Raw genomic sequence first — 27,162 nt, forward strand, 5'->3', positions numbered from 1 at the left:
ATGTACATGTATATATATATATGAGTGAGTTTCTGAGGTCCCCGATTGGGCTATGGTCTTCTGGCTCTTAAGCCCTTCAGCCTCATCTCTCCTCCAGCATTTGCTCCGGACCTGTCTCTGAGCCTTTTTGGTGCCTCCTTTCTAAGTTTTTTGGCTCCCCATGCCTGATGGGATTTGAATGCTTCTTTTCCTACAATGCACACTCACCCCTCAGAACATGTTCTCTTCTACCCACTCCAGGTAACGAATGCAGTAAAATCTACCCTAAAGTCAGAAACACTCCCCACCAGCAGGCTCATGAGATGGGCATTTCTGCTGAGGAAGAAAAATACACAAATATCCAGGTATAGAAGAGGACCATGAAAGATGCCCAAACCCCTGCGGAGAAATGCGGCATTGTCTCAACTTCCTCTCAGGACCACTAAGAGCAGCTTTTCAAAGGACATAATCCCATAAAGACAAAGAAAACTGGAGAAGTATGAGCAGAGGAGAAAAGTGAACAACATCTGAGGAGCTGAAATTGGATGAGCAGTGACTGTCCTGGTTAGCCGGAGAATATGAGCTAAAAGAGAACTTTATTACACGGGCCCTGTAACAGGAGACTTACAAACACCGTGGAAAATGTCTCCAAATGTGTGTTCTCAAAAATTGCAGAACCTTTGTTCATATACTTATCATAAAAATAACTTCCCTTTCAACTCAAACATCTTGATGTCACCATCACTGACTACAGTCACCTTCTGACTCCATATTTCACATGGTGGTGCCCTGGGGTAACTGGAGTGCCTTAAACCCCTTTAAACGCCAGTGGCCCACTACCAAAGTCACCCAAATAAATACATGATGGAGGTGAAAATGGTGTGCTGGGTATGCAAGCACTGCCCAAGATAGCTCTCCAGCCCTCCACCCCTCTACCCCAATCATCTTCCTAAGCCCCTCACTCTTCCACACAAACTCTAGAGTGACCATTGGGGTCTCAGCCACTGGTTCTTCTTAATATTCCTCCTCAAGTTAGTGTCACGGCCACCTTCAAAAGTCATTCCCATGCCTACCCTGAGCAATCATTTCATCTGGGCCGGAGGTCTGACTCTTCATAGAAGTGGAGGGTATACCAACAATATTTATTTGTATGGAGGCTTTTTAGGAGTTATAGCTAAGATAGTGTGGTCAGAGACATCCCTGCAAGGATTTGCCTTAGTACGAACAGAGTTTAGGAAGGCTAGAGGCTCAGAAAGTTAAAACATCCATTAGACAGTCTTCCTGCTGAGTGCTTGGATGCCAGTTAGAGACCCTGAAATGGCCCCGAGGGCACTGCTGAGTAGCAGGAAGCCATGCACATCTTGCTCCAGATATCTAGAAGTCAGAACTTACATTTATAGGGGTAAAGTCTTGACTCCAACTTGTCCTGAGTTGCCCTGAGTTTATATTGCATGATGTAATAAAAAGATCCAGAGCTTTGAATTTATGGCTATGAGTTTGTAGCCCAAATATAACAATTTACCTGTGTGATCTTGCTTAATCATTCTGGACCTTGATTTCCTCAGCTGCAAAACAGAGGCAATAATAATACTGACCTTGCATGACTCTGTCTAGAATTTTAAGTAATATATGTCAAAATTTTTCAGTGAGACTCAACAATACTCAAGGTAGGATAAGGATTTTTGTTTTAAAATACCTTAAAATTATCTGACATCTTTGAATACATTTTTTATTTAATTGGGGCCCCACAGTGCTGTGTTCTACAATGGGAAAAAAGAAAAAGAAAAAGTTTTATGAGCAGGAGTTACCAATTAACTGCCTTCTCAAAACAGAGTCTACGGTCTCTAAGGAGATGAATTCTTCATGGGACCAACCAAGATGAATTGCATGCAAAATGTGCTCCAACTGATGGGATAAATCTGCAATTCTTGGGCTTCATATAAAAAGCTCAAGCAATTAATTCAAAATTGCTTGAAATAGGGGATATTTTTAAGAGCTCTCCAGTGACTCTAGTGTACAGCCAAGATGAAGAGACACCAACTGCTTTTTAAACAATGACCTATTGGATGGAGTATAACGATTATACTCATTTAAATATTTGAAATCCCTTCCAGAAGATAAGAAACTTCTGGGAGTTAAAAGAACTTGTTCTAACCCAATGTAAAGAAACTAAGAACTTTGAAAAAAGGTTTGATGAAATGCTAACAAGAATAGACAATATAGAGAGGAATATAAATGAACTAACGGAGTTGAAAAACACAACACAAAAACTTAGTGAAATATGCACAAGTTTGAATAGCCGAATTGATCAAGCAGAAGAAAGGATATCAGAGGTTGAAGACCTACTTAATGAAATAAAACGAGAAGACAAGAATAGAGAAAAAAGGATAAAAAGGAATGAGCAAAGTCTCCAAGAAATATGGGACTATGTGAAAAGACCTAATTTACATTTGATAGGTGTACCTGAATATGATGAAGAGAATGAATCCAAGCTGGAAAATACTCTTCAGGATATTATTCAGAAAAACTTTCTGAATCTAGCAAAGCAGGACAATATTCAACCCCAGGTAATACAGAGAACACCACAAAGATATTCCTCAAGAAGAGCAACCCCAAGGCACATAATCGTTAGATTCACCAGGGTTGAAATGAAGGAGAAAATAATAAGGGCAACCAGAGAGAAAGGTCAGGTTACCCACAAAGGGAAGCCTATCAGACTTACAGCAGATCTCTCAGCAGAAACCCTACAAGCCAGAAGAGAGTGGGGGCCAATATTCAACATCCTTAAAGAACAGAACTTTCATCCCAGAATTCCATATCCTGCCAAACTAAGCTTCACAATTGAAGGAAAAATAAAATCTTTTATGAACAAGCAAGTACTCAGAGATTTTATCACCACCAGGCCGGCTTTACAAGAGCTTCTGAAAGAAGCATTATACATAGAAAGGAACAACCAGTATTAGCCTTTCTAAAAATATACCAAAAAGTAAAGAGCATCAACATAAAGAATTTACATAAACGAATGGATAAAATAGCCAGTTAACATCAAATGGCAGTAACCCTAAATTTAAATCGACTAAATCCCCCAATCAAAAGATACAGCCAAAACCTAACGGCATGCTACATCTAGACCCATTTCACATCCAAAGATACACAAAGACTTAAAACAAAGGGATGGAGAAAGATTTACCAACCAAATGGAGAGCAAAAATAAATAAATAAATAAATAAAAAGCAGGAGTTGCAATTCTCGCATCTGATAAAACAGATTTCAAAGCAACAAAGATATAGTGGTAAAAGGATCAATGCAACAATAAGAGCTAACGATCCTAACACCCAGATGCATAAGACCCATAAAGAGATTTAGACTCAACGAGACAGAAAATTAATAAGGATATCCAGGATTTGAACTCAGATCTGGAACAAGTAAACTCAATAAATATTTATAGAGCTCTCCTCTTTAAATACATAAAATATACATTCTTCACCTTAAATACACAGAATATTGATCGGCCATTATTAATACCCAGTTTTAGAATAAAGCTACATTCCTCCCCACCCCAAAAAAAATGAAATGTCTTCCAAACACAATCACCTAACTCTCAGCATAGTTGCTGCTAAATCACTTTCTGAGAAGTGGACAGTCTAACACAAGAGCCTGTAGGCCAAAGCCGTGAAGTCCTGACATTAAGTCTGCTGCCTAAGCAGAGTTGCCTCAGGTTATCTGAGTGTGTTGAGGCCAAAAGAAGATAGCATCAAGCCCAAAAGAAAAGACAGGTAATCTAAAGTTCCAAAAAGGAGATAAGGCGGAAGCAGAAAGAAAATTTGGAAGTCGGTCAAAAGCCAGCTTGACCACAAGACATGAAGATGCAGAATGAGGTCACCACGGAATGACTCTTGTGGGCAGCACACACATGCCACATGAAATGCAGCCTGGCTGGGTGCGGTGGCTCACATCTGTAATCGCAGCACTTTGGGAGGCCGAGACAAGTGGATCACTTGCACCCCGGAGTTTGAGACCAGCCAAGGCAGCATGGTGAAACCCCATTTCTGCAAAAAAAAAATACAAAAAATTAACCAGGTATGGTGGCACAGGCCTGTAGTCTCAGCTACTCAGGAGACTGAGGTGAGAGGATTGCTTGCACTAGGGAGATCAAGGCTGCAATGAGCTGTGATCACTCCACTGTACTCCAGCCTGGGTAACAGAGTGAGGCTGCAGTGCAGTCTCAAAAAAACAAAAATGCAGCCTGCACCACTCGTACTGGTAGGCTTGCTCTGATTATCAGCGCTTCGAGCAGGTGATAACACCATGAAGTTTATTTTTAATTGCTAGGTGTGGTGGTTGTCCTTCTTCAGAATAAAAACGCACTTCCTTACTCCCTTTGAAGTGAGGTGTGGACCTGTGATTTTGGCCAGGAAAATGACCTGGACACTTCAAATGGGAGCTTTAAGAGCCAGTGCACAATTTATCACTAATCCTTTTTCTGCTTCAGTCATCATGGAAGCCCAAGTCATACGGAACTCCAAACAGCCTGGATTGCTGATTAAGAACGTTCCGTGTTAGAGCAAAAAAATAAGTAGTTGTGTTAAACCGCAGAAATTTTGAGGCATTTTCTTATGCAACATAACTAGTCTCTATTGACTGATACTCCATGGCTTGAGATTACTAATGGGATTTGTCTAGCTCAGAGTTTCACAATTTTGGTAGGAGTGACATTTGATGTCAATGATGTTGAATGACCTCTCTAGCCTCTACACACTACACACCAGAGCACCCCACCCCAAGTGGGGACCATCAAAAATGCCTCGACAGTATGATTCCACTTATGTGGCATACCTAGAGTAGTCAACATCATGGAGACAGAAAGTCAAATGATGGTTTTCAGGGGCTAATAAGGAGTTAGTGTTTAATGGGTACAGAGTGTCCGTTTTGTAAAATAAAGAGTTCTATGGATGGATGGTGGTGATGGCTGCACAGCAATGTGAATGTACTTAGTGCCACTGAACTGTACACGTGAAAATGGTTCCAATAGCTAATTTTACGTTATGTGCTTTGCCACAATTTTTGAAAATGGAAAAAAAAATGTCCCCAGACATTGCCAAACGTCTCCTGGAAGGCAACCCGCCCCTGGTTGGAGAACTAGTGTTCTAGCTGTAACAGCAACACAATCAATTGTATAATATGTATAAAAACATGGGCTTAGGGCTCAGCCCTGATTTTTGCCATTAAGGGTTAGACGCTCATCTCTCCGAAAATGTTTTTAATCTACTCGGATTTTAGGCCAGGATGCACAGGACAATTGCAGTTTGATCCAGAAAAAGCCCCTGTCTATAGACCAATACTGGTGTGATATAAATACACCCTGCAAAAACTCTTATACTCTGTTAAGCTTTCCATTTGATAAACAGAGTACAGTAAGGATTCCACTTGGGATAATTTTTCCTGAAACCTACTTGTTTTTTCATGCTGATTCTACTGCTATGGGGCCTGGTCTTAAAATGTGTTGAAGCAAAAGAATGGGAAGAGCTGAGGAAGACATCAGAGAATTTCCAGATGACAGAATTTCAAACCTGCTGGGCAGTCCTCCCCTGAAGAAGAGACAGCTTATACTTTGAATGCATCTTGAGGAGTATTCTCCTTGCCTGAGGAATAAATTAAGGCTAACACCGGGGCCTAAATGGTGATTGGCTCCGCTCTTGAGGAACTGACTTCCATGATGGCACGGAGACAGCAGAGGGCTTCTTACACCCACTTCCGCCACCACCACTCTGCCCAAGTCTCTCAGAGAATCCTTTCTATCTCAGTATTGGGCCTACATTCTTATGCTTCAGCCCTTTTCCATGATGACCCCTCCAGATTGCTACCCTCTAGAGGTGTCTACACAGCAGTAATGCCACTACATAGAGGGCAGTGTCACTGCTCTGTGGACACTTCATCTCAGAGTGAGGGGCTGGCTCACATGATTGAAGGGCTCCTCCTTCTGGCCTTCTAGAACATTGTCCAAGTTGAGGCCAAAACTGCTCCCCCAAAGTCCCATAATAGGCATTGAACAGATTATCCTCCTCCACTTGGTTCCCATGGCTAGAATCCTTAACTAATCCTCTTCCCACAAAGTAGGGCTGATTTCACAAGCTGTCATTTCAGCTGCTCGCTCCGCCATCTGCTCTTGATTTGCTTGGTGAACATCTCCAGTGTGCTCGGAGCTGCGCTGTCACGCTTCGCCCCACTGAGCTTCTGGCCCCCCACCCTCAAACACATCTGCATCTGCACACCCCTCCCACACCCCAGTTCTGCCCAGAGTTGATCCACCCATCTGTGCCCCAGGCCCCAGCCCCCTGGAGCTTGTGCTATCAATTACTTGCGCTATTTCAGAATCTTTAGCCTCTCCATGTCCATGGCTCTTTCATTTATTCAATGTAGTAACATGTTTAAACTTTTCCCATCTTGGAAAAAATGTCCTACCTTTAACCCTATGTCCCTCTCTAGCTTAAATCAAACTAATCTGTCATCTTCCTTGCCATATATTTACTCCATGTTCCAGGTTGAACAGTATCCACACAGCCCCAAAAATTCATGTTCTTCCTTGCAGTCTTAGAAGGTGACTTTCTTTGGAAATCAGGTTGTTGCAGATGTAATTAGTTAGGACTGGGCCCTTAATCTACTATGACTGTTGTTTTTTGAAGAAGAGGAGAAGGAGCATGGACAGGCACCCAGGGAGAAGGCCATGTGATGATGGGGGTGGAAACTGGGGTGATGCATCTACAAGCCAAGGAATGTCAGGGCTTGCAGGCAACCGCAGAAGCTACTGGAAAGGCATCTTCAGAGACAGCATGGTGCTGCCAACACCGGATTTTGAACTTCTAGCCGCCAAAACTGTGAGAGAGTAAGTTTCTGTTGTTCTGAGACTCTAGTTTCTGGTATTTTGTGACAGCAGACCTAGAAACTGGATATACTCCTTAAATCATCATGATTTTCCTTTTGGTTTCAAGGTTCTTTCATGTATGACCTGTGAGAGCCAAATCCAGTCTTTATGGGCCTCTCTGGAGCACATGCTACTCATTTACTCCTTGATGCTCCTCTCACACATCCCTCTCTGCCTCCTTCATTGCTTCCTAATCGCACAGTTATCTACTGAATGGTGGAGTCCCTGGGTTCATCACCACCTCTTCCCACTCTGTACCTGCTCCACTGCAATCTTATCCAGTTACCAGCTCTCCTCCCACCCCTATGCTGATGATTCCCCAAGCCCTCTGGCCCAAGTCTCTCTCCTGAGATCGAGTTTTGAGTTTCCCACTGCCTCCTGGAAATTTCCACCTAGAACTTGTACAAGCACCTCAAAAACTACATGGCTAAAATGGAAGTCACGGTCTAGAAGCCTCCTTCCCAAGTAAGCCTGCTTTTCCTCCTGTAACCTGTGTGTCTATGAGAGGCTTCACATTCAGCCAGAGCACCTGGCATCTTCTTGGGCTTCTCCTCTGCACCCTTCACCACGGTCACTGAGGCGAAAGGACTGTGCCCATAAGGGTTTGGGAATGCATCCTCTGCATCCCTGCTGCTGCTGCTTTAGCTCAGCCTCTCACCACCTCTTGTGACTAGTGGAGACCTCCGCCGCACCCCACTTTCATGCTGCTCTGGGAGCACTTTCTTACACCACGAGTTTAAGTCACTCCCCTGCTTCAAATGCTTTAGGGGCCTCTGGTCCCCTGCAGGATGCTGTCCTTAGCATTCCTTCACTTGGAATAACAATGCCTTGTAGCATCTGGCTCTCAGGAGTTTAGAGTGAAGGGACTCTGCATTCAACTCCAGGACCTAACACACACTTGCTGTGTGGCCCTGAACAATGTATTTACACTCTCTGTGCCTCAGATTCCTCACCTGAAAATGGGGATAATAATAGTTCCTACCTCATAGGGTTGTTGTAATGATTGAATGAGCTAATATGTTCTGAGAATCCGGAACTGTGCCCAGCATGTGATAAGTGGCATTAAATATTAACTGCTGTTGCTGTAAGTACTACCTTTCCCCCATCATGTCCTCCCAGCTTCCCATGTACATTGTTTTCCAGCCAATCAGAATGCTCTCCCATCTTGGAAAAAAAGAAGAACAAGTCCCATGTCTGTTCTCCTGGCTCTTGGCCTTGACACACACTGTCTGGAATACCTTTCCCACCACTTCTCATCCCACGCTCCCTATGAACATACTTCGACTCATCTTCTCTACCGTAAGTGCCCTCCCCTGCCATCAGACATGCTCTTTATTGAGCCTTCGTAAGTCCCTTGTGCTCACCTCTGTTGGAGCACAGATCACACTGCATTAAAAGGACTGTCTCCTGTCTCTGCCCATCTTTCAGAGTTTGCCTTATTGATCTTAGTGATGTCAGCATGTGGCACTCAGCTGGACAAAAAAAAAAAAGCAGGCTCAATAAAGGCTGGTAGCAGTAAGTAAAGAATTATATAAGGCGTAAAATAGAGATGGGGTACAAATACATCCCAGGCTGCCTGGGGTAGTGCTGGTTTAGTCCATGGTTCTGATATAATTACTAGCAACATCCTCTTTCACTGTCAAAAATATCTCGTTTGGGGACAATACATTATAGGGTCACTCTAGGTATTAGAGCTGTGATTTTCACCCTATCAGGCCCAATTTTCTCTTTAATAGCTATTTTAGAATACCCTATGCACTATCTTTAAATGGAATTGATAGGCAATTGAAGCTGCCAATAGCAGAATTTCTAAAAAATCAATATAATACCCTAAATAGAATTCTAAATGGAAGATGAAGGAGATTTTTTTCAAGTAGTTTAAACTAAAATTATTTGTGCAGTATTTTGATGTATAAATGCTTAGGTAAGTGACTTACACTTCTGGCCAAGATTCAGTATTAGAGACCAAAATTACCTTCTCACCTAAAACAACAAAAACACTGGATAAAATACATGAAAATGTGCCCCTCAAGCAACAAAGGGAATCAATCCCTGGAATCAAGCAACAAAGGGCAGTGATCCTCAAGAGGTGAGAAACAAAGGACTTGACCTCCCCATCACCTATAAAAGTTTCCAGGCCACAGCACAGGAAGGAAGAATCCAGATGGAGCTCAGAGATCTCCCTGAGTTGAGAAGACAGAACTGTGAGTCTGGGACCAGTGTGGCTAGAATTCATAGGGCAGAATACTGAGGAGGAGAGGGCTGCACAGAGACAGAACTCTGGAAATCTGAAGAGAATACTTACACTCCTTGACTATTTCACAGAGTAGTGACCAGAGTATGCAGGTAGGAAAACTGCCTGAGACTAGAAAAAGAATCATGCAGGAAGATGAAAGGTATTAGAGGGCTTCCAATGCTCACAGGGGGCCAGAAACAGTCCCTGTTAACATCAGTCAGAATAAAAAATCTCGCAATTCATGAAGATAGAGTACACAAAGGTTCTGCCTCACTAGTGAGCAAAACACCCTAAACCAAATACTATTCTTATCACCTATCAAAGCTTCAGGGCAAGATCTGGAAGGCTCAAACTTTTCTGAGTAGCTTAACTTTGTGACAGAACAAAGCTCAGGAATATTTATAGAAATATAAAAACTGCAAGCAGACAATGAGGTCAAATTGGTGATCTCTGTCATCTAATAAAAAACCATCAGGGATGTGAAGAGGCAAAAAATATGACACATAATGAGGATAAAAATCAATAATAGGATTAGTAGATAGGACAATACAATTAGCAGATCAGTACACTTGAAGCATTAATATAACTGTATTTCATATGTTCCTAAGCTAGAGTAAAGATTGGGCCTTTAAACTATGGAGGATATAGGGGAAAACCCAAACTAAATTTCTAGAAATGAACATTACAATGTGTGAGATGAAACATACATTGGGGCCGGGTGCGGTGGCTCACATCTATAATCCCAGCACTTTGGGAAGCCGAGGCGGGTGGATCACGAGGTCAAGAGATCGAGACCATCCTGGTCAACAAGATGAAACCCCGTCTCTACTAAAAACACAAAAATTAGCTGGGCATGGTGGTGCGCGCCTGTAGCCCCAGCTACTTGGGAGGCTGAGGCAGGAGAATTGCTTGAACCCAGGAGGCAGAGGTTGCGGTGAGCCGAGATCGTGCCATTGCACTCCAGCCTGGGCAACAAGAGCAAAACTCCGTCTCAAAAAAAAAAAAAAAAAGAAAAAGAAACATATATTGGATGGAATTAACAGCAGATTAGACATTGCAGAATAAAATACAAGTGAATTTAAAAACATAGCAATAGAAATTATTCAAAATAAAACACATGGAGAAAAAATACTAAAAAAAAAAAAAAATAGAGCATCATCAAACTGTGGGACACCTCTAAGCCACTTAATGTAAGTGTATTTGGAATTCCTGGGAGGAGGAGGGACAGAAAAAATACTTAAAGAAATAAAGGTTGAAAACTGTTCAAATGCCCGGGCAAAACTAACCTATAAGGAGAAGAAGCAGTCAGATGTTTGCATTTAAACACAGAAATCACTATGGAATTGACAGCTACAGATGCGGACCACTGCAGGAGGAGTTATTTCAGGGACTCAAATTTGAATACTATAGGTGCTTTTCTTTCTTGGGTGGGACTGCCTGGTATATTCCAGGATGTTCACCATCCCTAGACCTTACCTAATAAACGTATTCAGAGCTCCCAATCACTGTGCCTGCCCCCTTCCCAAAAAATACTCTCTAGAGTGCAGTGCCACTTGTTTGAGAATGATTGGTCTAGAATAGACTAAGGATCCAAGAACGATGGACTGCTTTTGTATGGTCTGTGAGCTAAAAAGAGTTTTACATTTTTTAAAACTTGTAAAGGAGGAAGAAAAAGGGGAAGAAGAAAAGGAGGAGAAAAAAAGCAAGAAGAGGTGAAGGAGAAGTGGAAGTAGAGAAGAGGAAATAGTAGTACTAGAAGAAGGAAGCAGGAAGGGAAAGGGTGGGAGAGGCGGAGAGAAGCAACAGAGACTTTATATGGTCCGTAAAGTCTAAAATAAGATTGTGATGACCACTGATTCCAGGGGGAAAATGGGCATCATTTGGCCCTTTTCTTTCTTTTTTTTTTTTCTTTGACAAAAAGAGAGGGTCTCCCTCTTTTTCCCAGGTTGGAATGCAGTGGTGTGATGATAGTTTACTGTAGCCTCAAACTCTTGGGCTCAAGTGATCCTCCTGCCTCAGTCTCCCAAGTGGCTAGGACTATAGGTGCATGCCAGAGCACCCAGTTAACTTTTTTGCTTTCTTTGTAGAAATGGGGTCTCACCCCAGGCTGGTCTCAAACTCCTGGGCTCAAGCAATCCTCCAGCCTTGGCCTCCCAAGGTGCCGGGATTACAGGCATAAGCCACTGGCCCCTTTCGTCAAGGTGTCTATAACCTAAGGGGGTATTCAATCAGAGAAGCAGAACCACTATGCATGATATGCAATAAGGACTTTATTATACCAATTAAACTTTAAGCAATCGTGGGAGCTGCTGAAGAAGTCTTTGGAAGGCTGATGCCTTTGTGTTTGGTGGCCAGAAGTCACTGCAGGTCAACAGGGCCTTCAGTCAGGAAGGAAAGCTGAATATAACGTGGGAGAAAGGAAGGACAAACCAGAACCCATGACAACCCACTAGAATCCACAAAGACAAACTAAAACCCGTGTCCGTCTGGCACTGCCTCCAATTTCTTTGGTGTTAAGGATCAGAATAAGAAGATGGCGCCCTCTGCCACAGACCTGTACAGGCGCCTGCCTGGGACTCTGGGAGCTGAAAGATGGGATCAGGTAGGGCTATAGGAGCAAGGGTTCTGGCTGTGGACCCACATCTGCAAGACGGGACGCGGTACTGCAGTGACCTGTGCCAGGTGGTCAACATGGACCTTTGGAGCATCACGGTTGCTGCTTTGCTTCTGTCTTCTGATTCTTGAGCAAATTTCTCCTTTGGCCAACCTTAATCCAGAGCCATACAAGGAAAGAGATTCTGGGAAACCTGGTTCTGGCTTAACTAAATTCAGATAATACAAAGCCACTGCAGGGGGAAAAGGCTAGCAATTGTAAAATAATAGGAAATAATACAAAATGAAACAATAATATACAATGAGTCATGTAGGAGAGAGTTCTGAATTTAAATGCTACAGAAATGTGCAGGAAAGTGTGATCAGTGAGATGGCAAGGACCAGGGTAGCTGTCTTAGGGCCAGTGGGATGTGAATGGGGCCAGGAAGGGAGCATAGGATCTTGCCAGAGATGGAGTAGGGTAGGTACCGGAGGTTGATGAACAACTCGGGGAGGCCAGGGCTGGCACGACTTGGGCTGCGACAGTAAGGAGGTTGGCTGGACCAGAGAGCAAGGCTGGAGGCACAATTTCAAAGATTGTGCTGTGAAAAACGTCGTTGCCCCTGTTATTTCTGGGCCCATTGTGAAAGGGACACTTGGAGAGGATGAATCTAGTGCATGGATTGCTCGTAGGCCAGCAGCTTGGGGTCTGTGCTCTGAGGAGCCAAAGGTAGAAATGAATATATATTGAATGCCTACAATGAATCGGGCTGTGCTGGCGTTTTATGGGTTTTGCTTTTTAAATCTCCTGAGGAAATGGAAAATGAAAGAAGTTTCCCCTTTAGGTGCCGGGCCCCCACAGGCTCAGGGAACTGGATGAACAGAGAGGGAAAAAGCAGAGCATGACCATGCTAGAGCTGAGAAGAGTCAGAGAGGAGGGCTTTCCCTGGTGGCAGTGCAGTGGAGAGCCAGCTACATGGCCAGGAAGGCTGTGCACGGTGCCAGCAGCTGCATGGCCAAAGCTTTGCCACACACAGAAATGGGGTTATTCCAGGTTAAGGAAGGGCACTGGCAGGGGCATTCACAGCAGGCTGAGTGAGCAACCGGGAGATACAGAGTGTGTAAGCAGGAGCACTGAGGCTAGAGCAGCAAGGAAGGACATCTCCCCTCCTTAGTGAAGGAGAGAAACAGGAAAGCAACAAGTGGCAAGAATACGTCACCCTATTCCACTTTCTCATCGTTTTCACTCTCTCCCAAATTCCTCCTGTCAGGGTCCATTGACTTCAAGTTATACTGACTCCAACTATTCTATCTTCTAGAAACTTTTATGAAAATTACGGCAAACATACATTTTACTAAACAACAACCGTTGCATAAAATGCATCCATTCATTCACAGAACTCTGTTGAATACCTACTAAGTGGCAGGCTCCATAGTAGGCACTGAGGTTAGGACAACTAAGACAAAACTCTGCCCAGCGGTGGACACAGATCTGTAACTAAGTTTAACCATTAGGGGAAACAGACAACTCTATTGTCTCTCATTGTCCTTAGCTCTACTCTCTGGGGATCTTACTCCATCATCCCCCAAAACTCACGCAGGACACACACACACCCACCCACTCTGTCCCCACCCATGCCTTTCTGGTCACTGTTAGGAAATATAAAAAGTTATTTGCCTGTAGAATGGTGATTACTAGGAACTAGGGGTTGGCAGGGAGGGTGGAAAGCAGAAAGGAGTTTTTTTGGTGGTTGTTGCTTTTAAATACTTTAAAGTCTGGGATACATGTGCAGAACGTGCAGGTTTGTTACATGGGTATACACATGCCATGGTGGTTTGCTGCACCCATCAACCTGTCATCTACATTAGGTATTTCTCCTAATGCCATCCCTCATTTTGCCCCCCACCCCACAACAGGCCCCAGTGTGTGATGTTCCCTTCCCTGTGTCCATGTGTTCTCATTGTTCAGAGGGTTTTGTTTTGTTTTTGTTTTAATGGGTGTAGAGTTTCAATTTTGCAAGATGAAAAGTCCTGGAGTTCTATTGCAAAACAACATGAATGTACTTAACACTATTGAACTATATGCTTAAAAAACTATTACGACAGTAAATTTTATCTTAGGTACGTTTTACCACACACAGACATTAGGTTATTTAGTTATTTCATGTGATACAATATAGTCTCAATTTAGTAAAATTAAAACATCAGCTTTAAGTAATAGTCAAGACTTCAATTTTGTGTTAAGTGTTTAGATTTCTTCCCCCGGGACTGGGGCCAGTGACAGTTCAGAATCTACCTTTGGCAAAGGAGGGTATGAGGGCATCTCTCCTCCGCTCACCTAGTTCTCCTCCTCCAACTTGCTAATGAGGTTTCTGATCCCCTTCAAAGATAGGGTGTAGGAAAGAGATGGTTCATAGGGTGACCACCTGTCCTGATTTCCTGGGACTGTCATGGCTTTGGCACTGAAAGTCCTATATCTCAGGACACCCCTCCAGTCCCAGGTATACCAGGGCCATAGATCACCCCAGATGAGGCAAGGTGAGCAGAAAGTTCTCATTTTACTGATTTGATTGTGTGCTCTAGAAACACTTCCTCTGTGGCCTGCAAAGCCTCACCCGAAGTTCCCCTGAGTGGACAAATGAATTTATATTCCAGTTGGTCACTTTCCCTTCCTTCCACAGCCCTTGGATATCTGGCAGGCCACCTGCAGCTTCTTTCTGCTAAGGTTCCCTTGCCCCTCCGGGTGGCTTTCTTGGGCAGGGCACAAAAGAAATTACATACTTTTCTTGCTGAGATTTGTTTGCAGTCCATGAGAAATACTCAGCTAGCCGTGCCCTGCAACTGAGAAGTCAAGTCATGAGACCCCGCTCTTTTATCTACTAACTCCTCCTCAGCCTTCTGGACTCTGCTCAGGTGCTTCTTCTTCCGGGATGTACGCTCCTGTCCCCACCCTTTCCTACCTGCTTTCCTCACACCATGGGCTGACCCAGCCAAGCATTTCTCACACATCTTACAGCTGCCGGCTTCCTTGTCTGTATTCAGTCTCCACGACCTGAAGGTGGGGGCTGCATCTGCCCTGATCATCATTGTATCCCTTGCTCCTACCACAGCACTTAACACAGAGAAATTCCTTGATCAACGTTTTCCCGATAAGTGAACAAAAGCTAATCTACACATCAGGTGAATATTAGGCTGAGCAGAAATGAAGCAATTGGTAAAGTATGAGAGAAGGATATACCGGTTACTCTAGGCGTGCTGATTCAATTTTAGAGTTGTTGTGATTATTTCATGTTACTCTGCCGGGCTTCAGTGTTAGGCAAGGGCAATTCTCTGTGTAAGCAATGACAGCTCTCCTGAAAGGTCCTGTTGGTCCTGGGAGGTGATGGTACATGTGACTCATTCCTCTCACCAGAGGCTAAACTACACTAGCAAGAGAGCTGCAGCAGGAACCTTCTGGCAGGAAAGAAACAGCATGCTCTGTATACCATGCTGGAAATGGTATACAGCAAATAAAGGATGCCCACCATGTGAAGACTGACCAGGATGCAGAGAGAAAGATGTCAGGCAAGATCCTACCCATGCGTAGGGACACAGCATGTTCATTAGCATCATTAAGTACATGTGCCAGGCACTGTGCTAAACACTTCACATACACTCAGGTAATCCCCACCATGGCCCTATAAGGTGAAACTTATAAATATCACCATTATATAGATAGGGAAATTGAGGCTTGGAGAGGTTGTTTGCCTGAGGTCACAAAGCTAGTAAGCAGCAGAAAGAGAATGCAAACCAACAGAAATTCCATCTAGATACCCAACTCACCTCCACCTATTTTTGGAAACTAGACTAATCCCCAAGGAAACATGAGTCTGCATTTTATTTCAACAAATAACAGCTGTTTCCTTAGAGTATGTATTTAAATTATTTTAATAAAAATTTAAAATCTGGCCAGCCACGGTGGCTCACACCTGTAATCCTAGCACTTTGGGAGGCCGAGGCAGGCGGATTACCTGAGGTCAGGAGTTCAAGACCATCCTGGCCAACATAGGGAAACCCTGTCTCTACTAAAAATACAAAAAATTAGCCAGATGCAGGGGCGCATGCCTGTAGTCCAAGCTACTCGAGGGGCTGAGGCAGGAGACTCACTTGAACCTGGGAGGCAGAGGTTTCGGTGAGATGATTTCACACCACTGCACCCCAGCCTGGGTGACAGAGTGAGACTTCATCTCAAAAAAAAAGTAAAATCTGTTCTAAGATTAAAGTTTCAAAGCCATCAAATGTGAAATATATTGTCTATTAAAATAGATTTATATATATTACATACAGATATGATAAATGATGTGATATGAAGCGCTGAATGCAGAGTATCAGAAAACACAAGCAAATAAAAATACCCGACAGCAATATATAAAACATCAGCTGCTTACCAAGTCAGGCTTAAATAGTTAAGGACTGTGACCTATTAATTAAAGTATTATGAGTCCAGCCTCATCTAAAAAACCCTGTATGTCTTAGGGGAATAATACTCTTTAAAACAATGATGTTGGTAATTTGAATAATATTTAGATCTAGCTAAACTTAAAGCCTAGTATATATACTACCCTTTTATATGCTTTCCCAGTATTACAGACACAATAAATTTTATCATGTATTTTTGGTAATGTGCTAGGAATTGTTTGAGATGTAAAGACTAGTAAGATTTGGTTTTTAACCATCTGAGAGATTCCAGACAATGATGGACACAGAAACCCGTGAAAATAACTGCAGGATGAGAAAGATTAAATTATGGAAGTCCAATGTACCACAGAACAAATGGACGTGGAAGCGGAAATTTTATTTCATGTGCATACTCATTAAAGAAATAAGAAGCCTAAAATAGTTAGGTACCTTTGATTGTTATTACTTATTTCTTACACTGAAGTGAAATTTTTTCTGCCCAATCTAATATTGTTCAAATCCCGAATCGCTTTAATTGAGTTATACTAAAATGAATTTTCAGGAGCACAGAATTTGTGCTGTTACTCTATCTGCCCCTCACCGGATGTTACCACATTTTAGATTTTATGTTCTAAAACACGAAACAATATTAAACATAACATTTTAACAGAAAAGTCTTTGGACCTTCAACTAAAATATTAATGATATAAAAAACTTTATTCTCATCAAAATAAAACTAGATTTAAGTTTTTCAATGAAATCATTGATAATTTATAAATATATGGAAAACAACATTTTTTGCTATAAGACATTACAATTTTAAATTGTATATGCATTTAGATAGATTTCACATAAGCTTTCCCAAATCCATGCTTGCTCTGGTAAAAATTTGTTTTTTCACTAGTTGATTCTTCAAAAATCTTGACTAATCCTTCTCCTCTATTTATTATTTGTTAATATTATTATTTGCTAATTCGAAAGTCTGAATAAATGACCTTATCCCTGGGAATATCTTGCCAAAAAAAAAACAAAAACAAAACTATTACCTGCAGCTACAAAGTTCAGAATGTCAAGTTCTTCAAAACAGTCCAAGTTCTTTCACAAAAATGCAAGGAAGAAGAAAAGAGGATTGAGGAAATCTAAAAGAGACATAATAGACCATATCAACCAAACACAATACATAACCCATATTAACATTCTAATTCAAACCAGCCAACTACACAAAATGTTGTTAGATAATTGAGGATATTTAAATATTGCCTGGATAATTTAATGCTATTAATGGATTATTTAGGTGTGATAATGGTATTGTGGTTACATTGATAGGAATCTTCTTTTTTATAAACGGGGTCTTGCTATGTTGCCCAGGCTGGTCTTGAACTCCTGGCCTCAAGTGATTCTCCCACCTTAGCCTCCCAAAGGATTGGGATTACAGGTAGGAGTCACTGCACCCAGCTCACTGATGGAATTATCTTTTAGAGAAATATTCAAAAATATTTATGAATACAATGATACAATATCTGAGATTTGATCCAAAATAATTCAGTGGGGAGAGGACTGTCAGAGGATAAAGATGACGCAAGGTTGGCCCAGACTAGAATTAAATAGAGGTTAATTACAGTAATCTCTTTAAACTTAAAGAAAATATGTCTTATACATAATGACATGTGTATCTTAAGATACATAATATACATTATGTCGTATTTCAAACAATGCTTATATTTTCTTTCAGTTTACAACCTATACCTTGAATAACAAATAATAGTCCCCTTAATTTTAGGAACTACTGGTCATAAATACGCCCTTATATATAGACGTCTATATACATAGCAAAAGCACAGTCTTTGACAAACAGGAAATCTCTTAGGCTACGTTTAATCTTATTGTTCTCTTTGCCTGAATTTGGGAGTAAACTGCTTCACTGGCTAAGAAAATCATAACGGTCCCAAAATACTATTAATTACTGATTTCAATAAACATATCCCTACGCGCTAAGAACAATTAAGAAAATGAAGTCCATGCTCAGGTAAAGCTGACAATGTTAAGGTAGCTGAGTAACAGGGAACTAATATTTAACTGAATTTATACTGGACTCTCAAATCCTTTTCCTTTTTCTACTCTAATTTGTGTTTTGGATGGGGCAAATTTTGGTATTGTTAGCAGTCACCTATGTAAGCTCTTTGCAGGTGGGTGTATATAGAATCAATTAATGCTTAAAATACATTACAGGGCCGGGCGCGGTGGCTCAAGCCTGTAATCCCAGCACTTTTCGAGGCCGAGGCGGGTGGATCACGAGGTCAAGAGATTGAGACCATCCTGGTCAACATGGTGAAACCCCGTCTCTACTGAAAAAAAAAATACAAAAAAATTAGCTGGGCATAGTGGCGCGTGCCTGTAATCCCAGCTACTCAGGAGGCTGAGGCAGGAGAATCGCCTGAACCCAGGAGGCAGAGGTTGCGGTGAGCCGAGATTGCGCCATTGCACTCCAGCCTGGGTAACAAGAGCGATACTCCGTCTCAAAAAAAAAAAAAAAAAAAAAAATCCATTTGAATAATTTCAGTGATTACATGAAAAAAATAGCCAGAAAAGCTTTTTTGTAGAAATTATGAGGTGACATTAACAATTAGAATAAGGTTACTATTTAGACTGCAATCAGATGTTAAAGTGGAAAGAAATTTCTGAGCATTTTTCCTGAAAGCTGGGGAGGTCTGAGAACCATGACTCCCCCACACTTCCAATAAAATGTGGTGAAGGACTGGTACAAAATCTTAAAAGCCACCATTTGCTAAATCTCCCCGCCAGCCTTGTTAGTCCTTACCGCCATTTGATTCCATTATTTTTCTCGTGGTTTCTGCTGTTTCTCTAAATTTTCTAACGGCCGTTATTAAGTAAAAATGAAAGGAAGGGGGCCGTGTGATCTAGGCAGCTTGGAGATGAGATTTGGGAATCATCAGCTGCATTCCAATATATAAACAGATTTTATTCATTTTGGATACTAAAAGTACACAGAATCGGGACTGTAGAATGTTACCGTCGTACTAGAGGACACCTGCCTGGGATTTGCTGGCAATCGACGGGCTCCTCTGCTTGCAGCCTTCAGCCAGACGCAGGGGACCCTAGTCCAGCTGTTCCCGGACCTTGTCTCCTCTCCAGGGGCCACCACCTCCCCCACTCCTGTAGACCAGGACCTTCTGACCTGAGGATCCGCGGAGAGCTAGTCCTTGGGACAGCCTGCGTCCCCCTGCCCGCTCGTTTCTTGGACCTTCACTGCAGGCCCGCGCAGCCCAGCTTGTGGACACATTTCAGGCTGCCAGGATCCAGCGCGGGGCGACGAAACGGATAGCGGGATCAAGACTCCGGAGAGGAATTCCGGCTTCCCGGGGTGGCGCAGAGCACCGAGCTGCCCCACTCCACCGCCTTGGGAAGGCGGCTGGAATTAGGAGGTGGCTGCGGGCCCGCAGGGAGTCCAGGGGAGAGATCCCCGGTACTGCCGGCGCCTACGTTGAGGGTGCCTGGGTTCCTGGGGACCACGAGAGGAAAAAGAACGAAAATCACGCCAGGGAGGAAGCACGCAGAGTGCTCCTTTGTGAAGCGGAGTGCTCTGGGCTGACGAGGACCTGGGCGCGGCCGGGGGGAGTCTGGCGGCGCGGTTCCCACGCTCCGCAGAGGCTTCCAGGAAAACCCACAGCCCGGGCGCGGGGGTAAGGACCTGATCGCGCGCATCTTTCGACGCGGCTGGGTCTCAGGGAGAGAAATGCGCTTCCTGGCGCCGGGGCTCGTGGGACAGAGGCCAGGAGGAAGAATCCGGGGCCTTGGGCTTCGACCCCTGAGACCCGCGAGAGGCCCTGGCAGCAAAGGGTGGCGTGCGCGCGTGGAGTTAGTGGTTCAGAAAGCAAACCCGGCAGGGTGCTACTGCCTGAGCGTCCTCGGGCGAGTTTTTAATTTTTCCGAGTTGCCTATTCCTAGTCTGGAAAATGGAGAATTCTACAGTGTCTTCTTCAGAGAGTGCTCTGGGAGTGCTAAAGGAGGATCCCGTGCCTGGCACACCGGGAACAGCAGGGAAACGGTTGGCCAATATTATTATTATTAGAGTTATCAGCAGGCAGGACTGTGTGTGTGTGTGTGTGTGGGGGGGGTCACTTCTCCCCAGTTTTCCTTCTGTCCCTGTCCCAGCCTCCCTCGCGCCTCCCAGCCCTTCGCGCGCGGCTCCAGCTCTTCGGCTCCCCTCCCTGTGCAAGTCCAGGCTTGGCTATCAGCCAGTCCTCCAGAAGATGATCCCCAGGGTGGAAGACCACCCTCGACCCTCGACCCTCGACCCTGGACTCTTCGCGCAACTTGCAAGCGCCATGGTTTTTAAACCCGGCCTCAGGGTTACAGAAGCCCGGGATCAGGGAGGCGTCCGGGGGGTCCGTGCAGAACCACGGGGACCCGGCCTGGGATCCAGAGTACCGCTTCTTGCTCTGTGCCTTCAGAAAGGCGGCCGGTCCTGGTCAACGCGCCAGGCACTACGCGCCTCAGGGACGTGCCCACGCCTAGGGGAGCTTCGGCGCCTCCACGACGCCTGGGCTGCCCCGGTGTTGGTGCTCAGTGTTGTTGGCCGGTTCGTAGGTGCGCCAGGCGACCTTCCCTTTCCGCGAGGGAACTCCCAGCGGGTCACACCAGAAGGCCGGATCTCTCCTCGCCGCCTGGGTGCTTCCAAACAGGAATTTATTCCGCCACTGAATCGATTGTTTAAAGATTCATCTTTGGATATGGTTTCATCAGGTAAAAATTAGGAACTGGAAGGCCGGCCCGGGCCGGGGTCTGACCCTCAGTCACCCATGTTCGAATTTTCTTGGCAGTGTTGGTCTTGCCTCGGGCAAGGGAAGGAAGAAAATAAGGAGGATGCCAAGAGAGCTTAGAGAAAGTCCTTTCTGGGTTCAGCGGCCGGCTGTAGCCTCACTCCCAGGACGTTTGTTGACTGAGTAAAAGAACGAAGGTCGGCCTGGAAAGTTTCGCACAAAGGGCAAAGGGGAGTTGGAACTTGAACCGGAGAGAATGTGGCATTAAATAGGACCCCTCTATTATCAGTTTGTTTCCAAACTCTTAAACTGCTCCAGCCTGGCCGAATTTGCTGAAGTAGTCTATCTTGGACGCTGGTGGTGCTCGGGGCTGATGGCTACCTGTGCAAAGAGGGAAGAATTGGAAGCTGGAGTAAGGGCGGCTACCAGGGGTGGGGCTTGGGAACTTTCCAGAACGTCCTCAAAACCGCAGGAGCCGGGAGGAAATCTCCCGTAGGGGATCTTAGGTAGGGCAAGAGGATGGGAGGGAGAAGAGAAGCCGTAGTAAAAATTGGCCACTTAGACTACTGCAAAAATGTGGGTCCCCAGGTTCGTCCTCCCTCCTGGAATAAGAAATTCATAGCTGAGGGTGGGAAGTAGATGTGGGTTGGGGGAGCAACTTTCTCACATTCACAGAGCGGCTTTCCTCCAAGTGGCACGGAATTGGGAACCCTACTAAGGACTGGGAAAACGGCTGAGTTCCTAGAAATGTGCTTCCTTCCTGGGGAGCAATTCGTGATGGGCGTTCTTGTCTGGTTTCCCCCATCCCGGTCCCCTGACTCCGAATAACACTTAAACCTTTCTAGTTGCAAAGTCATTTCAGAAGATTTTTAAATAAGTTTTGAAAATTCTAGTGCTTTAATATATATATATATATATATATATATATATATATATATAGCCTTTTATTTTCTCTAGTAAACGTTGACCATTACATTCCAAATTGATCTGAAATGGTTTTCCAGCTTGTTGGGGTCGACGGGTGGCAGAAATCAGCGTCTTTATAAAGATGAAAAAATAAATAAAGAATATATTTACATGCCTTCCCATTCTTTTCTTCTGGAGGTCTGGTAAATAGTAAATTTCCTATTTTAAAAGCCAAGACTTTTTCAACCTCAAATATTTGGAATTTTTAAAGGCCATATTAAAGTGGATTACTTTTGATATGTATAATAAATATGAATTGTGAAAAATAAACTGAGAAAATAACATAGGTTTTAAACAAGCTCCATTTTAGAAAGGGAAGAATGAGACGTAATAGAAAATAAACGATGTAGTGTAGTGACTTAGCATTTTATTTCGTCTATATAACTAGGCTTAATTTTAATACCTTAATTTTAACATGAAAGATGGCACGTCAGTCACACAGATATCAATGTTCTGAAATTAACAACCCACTTACATTACACATCCCTATCAGGAAGACACAGAGGGCACAAGCATTTTGCACTTAGGAATAATACTTCCAGTTCCAAGGAAGTGAAGAAGGGGGAACATGTTTGGCGTTGGAGACTGTGTTTTTTGTTTGCTTGCTTGTTTTTCTTTTAATACCAGAACAAAATACCCCACTGACTTTCATAGTTCCCCAGGAAATGTGCAAATCGGGAAAGCTGTGGAAACCACAGCTGAAGGCAAGAAAAGATGATTTGACGCCCTCCGAAGTTTACGTTCAGGTGGTCTTTAGAGGAATGGAATCCAGCTGTTCCTTTCTAACCATTTTGCAGCAAACAGAAGTTTGTGTTTGCTCTGCAGCGCGATTCAGATGCACAGGCCTAATCTCGGTCGCGCAAGGTGGAGTGAGCAGCTGCAGGTCGCTCCGCCCTCCCACCTAGCTCTTGGAACGCCCTGCGGAGTTGGCCAGGGAACTGGGCGTGGGTGCTACTCAAAAAGCCGGTGAGGTCCCTTCTCCGCCCAAAGGGACAGCCAGCGAAGTCAGCCTAGAGCCCTCTGCCACTGCCTGATACCTAAGCAGCGCCGAGGCGGCCGACAGGTTCCCTCCCAGCACCGCGCCCTTGGTGGGAGCGCAGCCGTCGGCGCAGACTTCCTCCTCCTGATGCTGCTGCTGTTGCTGCAAAACTGTCCGAGCAGCGGCGGCGGCGGAAACGTGCAGCAAAGGGGCAGCGGTCTGGGGATGCAATGGGCATGATGGGCGCTGCAGCAGGTGGCAGTAGCTCCACGGGGTCGGGGACAAACTCTGCGCAGCCCCTGTACCGCCTCCCCTGACCCCTTGCATAATACTCTCAATGCTGAAAGAGATGCATCCACCTTCTGGTCGCGGCGCGGGACATTTGCCCTCCTCCCAAGGCTGGGGACCTAGCGAGGGCTGCAGAGCCGAAAGGGTGCCAGGGGTCACCAGGTCCGCGCCTTTTACTTTCCCCGGTGCCTCTGCATAGGCGGGGGTCGGGAGCAGTAGGTGGCGAAGAGGATGCGGGTGCAGCAGAGCGCACCGGCGTCTCCCAGGCGCGGCGGTGGAGTAGGCCCCCGGGACAAGCTGCGGCGGGGCAGGGGCCCCAAGCAGAAGGCCCGGGTGGGGGTTGTGCAGGGCGGCAGGAGCAGCTGGTAGAGGGAAGGGGTGGGGTAGGTGGTGGGCTCTCGAGGTCGGTTGGTGGCGCTTGAAACGCTTCCTGCGCCGGAGAAAGCTGCCATTGTCGAACATGTCCTGGGAGGCGGGGTCCAGGCTCCAGTAGTTGCCCTTGCCTGGGTGGCCCGGCTCGCGGGGGATCTTGACGAAGCAGTCGTTCAGCGAGAGGTTGTGGCGGATGCTGTTCTGCCAGGCGGGGAACTTGCGGCGGTAGTAGGGAAAGCGGCCGCTGATGAAGGCGCAGATGCCGCTGAGCGTGAGGCGCTTGTGCGGGCTCTGCAGGATGGCCATGGTGATCAGCGCGATGTAAGAGTAGGGGGGCTTTGCCGGCTGCGGGGCGTCTCCAGAGGCCGCCGCATACCTCGGCGGTATCCTGAACTTGGTGCCAAAGTCCGAGGGCTCGCTCCGGCCGCCGCCGCCCTCGTTGCGCTCTCTGGGAAGCGAACCCCCGCCCCGCCGAGCCACCTGCAGCCCCGGCTGGGGCTGCTGCTCTAGGAACTGCTGGCTTGCCTCCTCCTCGTCGTCTTCCTCCTCGTCTTCATCTACCTCCTCTCTCAGGACATTGATTTTACCGTTTTTCCCATCCGAGTCCCGGAGGCTGCGCTGCAGTGTGGAGGGAAGGCGCTCAGCTCTTGGCAAGTCCATGGAGGAGCAGGTTCTTCGGTCGCAGGGGATGCGGCTGCCGATCACCTGGCCTGGGGTGGGCTGGGCTGGAAGCCTGGGATGAATGTTGCAAGAACACTAGTGGTTACCCTTTGGGATGTTTTCGTCTGCTTGTTTCTACTCCTTTCCAACAACGTCCAGCAAAGTATGCACGTTGTCTTTTATAAAAGCTTCTTCAAGACCATGTGTGGTGGACTCCCCCTTTATAATCCTTCTTCCCCTACCTCGGAGCGGGGCCACTTCCTCCTGACGCAGTCCAATGATGAGGGTCTGCTGGGCAAATACTCGACCTGATAAAAGCCCAGACCCCTCCTCCTTGCACCCACCTGCCACCAAGGAAGATGCTCCATTCGTCCAGCGCAGCAAGCTAGTTGGCCAGGCTTTGCACGGGTTCTGTTAAGGCGCAATTAAAACCGCGCAAATAAAAACGAGGTAGGAAAGTATGATACTCAACAATCTATGACCACTTAGACATGCAGCTTTTCTCTCCTGGAGAAAAGAAATGGCGGCTGGGCGGGCAGGAGGCGGGGAGGCTGAAATGTGCACGGTGGTTTGTAAAGGAATGTGTAGACGTGAAAGTACGTTTTTGTGTTTCACAGCTGGGTAATTACCCATTTTCTTTGGTAGAGTCTGTCCTTATCCAGAATGGTGAGCTGAATGATATTTAAGGGTCTAAAAACATTCCCAAGCTGAATGGGGGGTTTGAGGCGGCGGAGCGGGGGGTTGCTTTGCCCCTTTTACCTTTTTCCTCTCCTCCCCAAGATGCTTTCCGACTCAAATTTTCAAAAAGGTTGAATGTCTTAGCATTAAGCTGTGCAAGTTCATTCAGGGAAGGCAGAAGAGCTCACGTGGAGTCCTCTGTCCCCTTATAGTAATGGTTCTCCAACTTCTTTGAATATTTAACCACAGTAAGAAATGCATTTTATATCACAATCTTGCACATACAGACATACGTATCTAAGATGGGTTTCACAAAACAATATAATTACACTATAGTAATTACCGATATTTCTTTTTTTAAAAAATGGTCATAACCAACTAAACTGATTTCACATGTACCAGTATGGGCCCAGTTTGAAAAAATGCTGTTCTTACAAAATGGCTCCACATAGAAAAGATACACCCAGTCTATAATGGCTTCTCTCTTCCTCCCTTCCTAATCATTTCATTTTTAGAGACAAGATTTATGTTGCCCAGGCTGGCTTTGAATTCCTGGGCTCAAGTGATCCTCCTGCCTCAGTCTCCTGAGTAGGTGGGATTACAGGCACACACTACTCTGCCTGGTTCTGGCTCTTCCCTCATTCTGTTAGAAGTGCCAACATTAAGTGCTTTTATTGTAATGATAAAACTAGGAACTTCAATGAGGCAAGAAGGGGCTGCAGTGTTGTCTTTAAATCAGTGGGTTCTCATTCACTATCTGTACTGGGGAGGGGTAATATGGCAGGAGAATTGTTCCACTTACTCAATATCCTTAGAAGTAACATGATTTTTAGATTGGCTTCATTTAAATTAGCTCAGAGTCTAAAGTAGCACTACAGAGGAATAAAAATATTTGTTATATAAATAAGAATCTTATTAGAGTACAAAGTAAGATACTATGTCACAGTATATATTCATAATTTAAAACCTACCTACTTGGGAAAAATTTGGGGTGCCATGTAATAAAAATGCAGCACAAAATATGCCATTGATTGTCACATAGTGTCTGTAATTATGACAATGAATGTTCAGTGAGAAATCAGAAGCCAACTACAAGGGCAAAATATAACAAAAAATAGCTTAAATGAGCTAGTGCCTTCAGGATAAAATATGGAAAACAGCTTTCTTGCAAATCTTCTTTTAAAACTTATGTCTTCTCTGCTCCTGAAGTTTTTACCCTTTAAGGCACCTCAGTTTATATGCAGCTTGGAGGACAAGCAACAGGCAGGTCTGAGCCTAACAGATTTGTTTGAATCCCAAATTTACCAATGACTACTTGTGTGACCTACTAAAATAAGCTCCAGGAGGGCCAGGACAGGTGTCTTATTCAACCACAATAATCCCAGATGTCTCCTCCCCAGCCCTCTGCGGGTGAGTCACATTTCTTCCATCAGCATAGGAATTGGATGACCTGCAGCATTGTTAAGTTTTTCTAGCCCCAACTTCTATAGGGATTGGAGTTATTTAAAAATGAAAGGAGAAAAATAAGGAGGTACTCAAAAACAAAACGAAACACAAAACCCACATTGATGGGGCTATGTCAAAGGGGGAACAGGAGAAAACTGAAAGAGTTCCCAATGGCCAAAGCTGGGATAATTTGAGTAACAAAATATAGAATTAAAATGTAACCCAAAGTATAAAATATTCATGTGTCCACACTGATCAACATAAATGACTGAATCAATGAACAAGGGGAAAGAGACAACTCTCCCTTGAGAAAGAATTTCGATTAATTATGTAGCCACTCCACTCCCCAAAAAGTAGACTACAACTCCCCATTCTTTAGTGTGGGCAGAACATAGTGATTTCCTTCCAAGCCCAGTATGAAAAAGGGGGTAAAAAGTAACTTTACAGTGGAGAAACCTGATAAACACCCCTTCAGCCAGGTGATCAGGTCATCAATGTCAACATCAATAGTCATAAATCATGGTAACAGCATATACCCTTGGTATGATGTGATGAAAATGGTACTCCGTGATTTTTCTCCAAAAACCCCTAATCATGAGGAAAACATCAAATTCCAACACAGGAGCATCTTGCGCACCTGACCAATATGCTTCAAAACTGTCAAGTTCATCAAAACAAGGAGATTCAAAGGGATTGTCACAGCCAAGAGGAGTCGAAGGATGTATGACTATTACATGTAACATGGTATCCTAAATGAGATTCTGGAACACAAAAATGGTAATATGTTAAAAACTCAGGATATCTGAATAAACTGTGGGCTTTCATA

At 44.6% G+C, this 27,162-nt stretch overlaps 2 protein-coding genes across 5 annotated transcripts in view; both read right to left on the reverse strand.

The window, feature by feature from the left end:
• Positions 1-22,263: 22,263 nt before the first annotated feature.
• Positions 22,264-27,162, reverse strand: part of FOXD4 (forkhead box D4) — a 59,761-nt gene continuing 54,862 nt past the window's right edge. For all 4 annotated transcript variants that reach the window (XM_078367994.1, XM_078367992.1, XM_078367993.1 and 1 more), the window contains one exon: positions 22,264-24,285. In XM_078367994.1, coding sequence (XP_078224120.1) covers positions 22,869-24,212 — 1,344 coding nt within the window. In that variant the 5' untranslated portion in view covers positions 24,213-24,285 and the 3' untranslated portion in view covers positions 22,264-22,868. The remainder of the gene's footprint in view (positions 24,286-27,162) is intronic.
• The window catches only part of ZNG1A (Zn regulated GTPase metalloprotein activator 1A), a 59,761-nt gene continuing 54,862 nt past the window's right edge, over positions 22,264-27,162 (reverse strand). The window contains 1 exon segment of the mRNA XM_078367987.1: positions 22,264-24,623. Coding sequence (XP_078224113.1) covers positions 24,348-24,623 — 276 coding nt within the window. The 3' untranslated portion in view covers positions 22,264-24,347.

Source organism: Callithrix jacchus, chromosome 1 (assembly GCF_049354715.1).
Source record: "Callithrix jacchus isolate 240 chromosome 1, calJac240_pri, whole genome shotgun sequence".
NCBI classification, from domain to species: domain Eukaryota; kingdom Metazoa; phylum Chordata; class Mammalia; order Primates; family Cebidae; genus Callithrix; species Callithrix jacchus.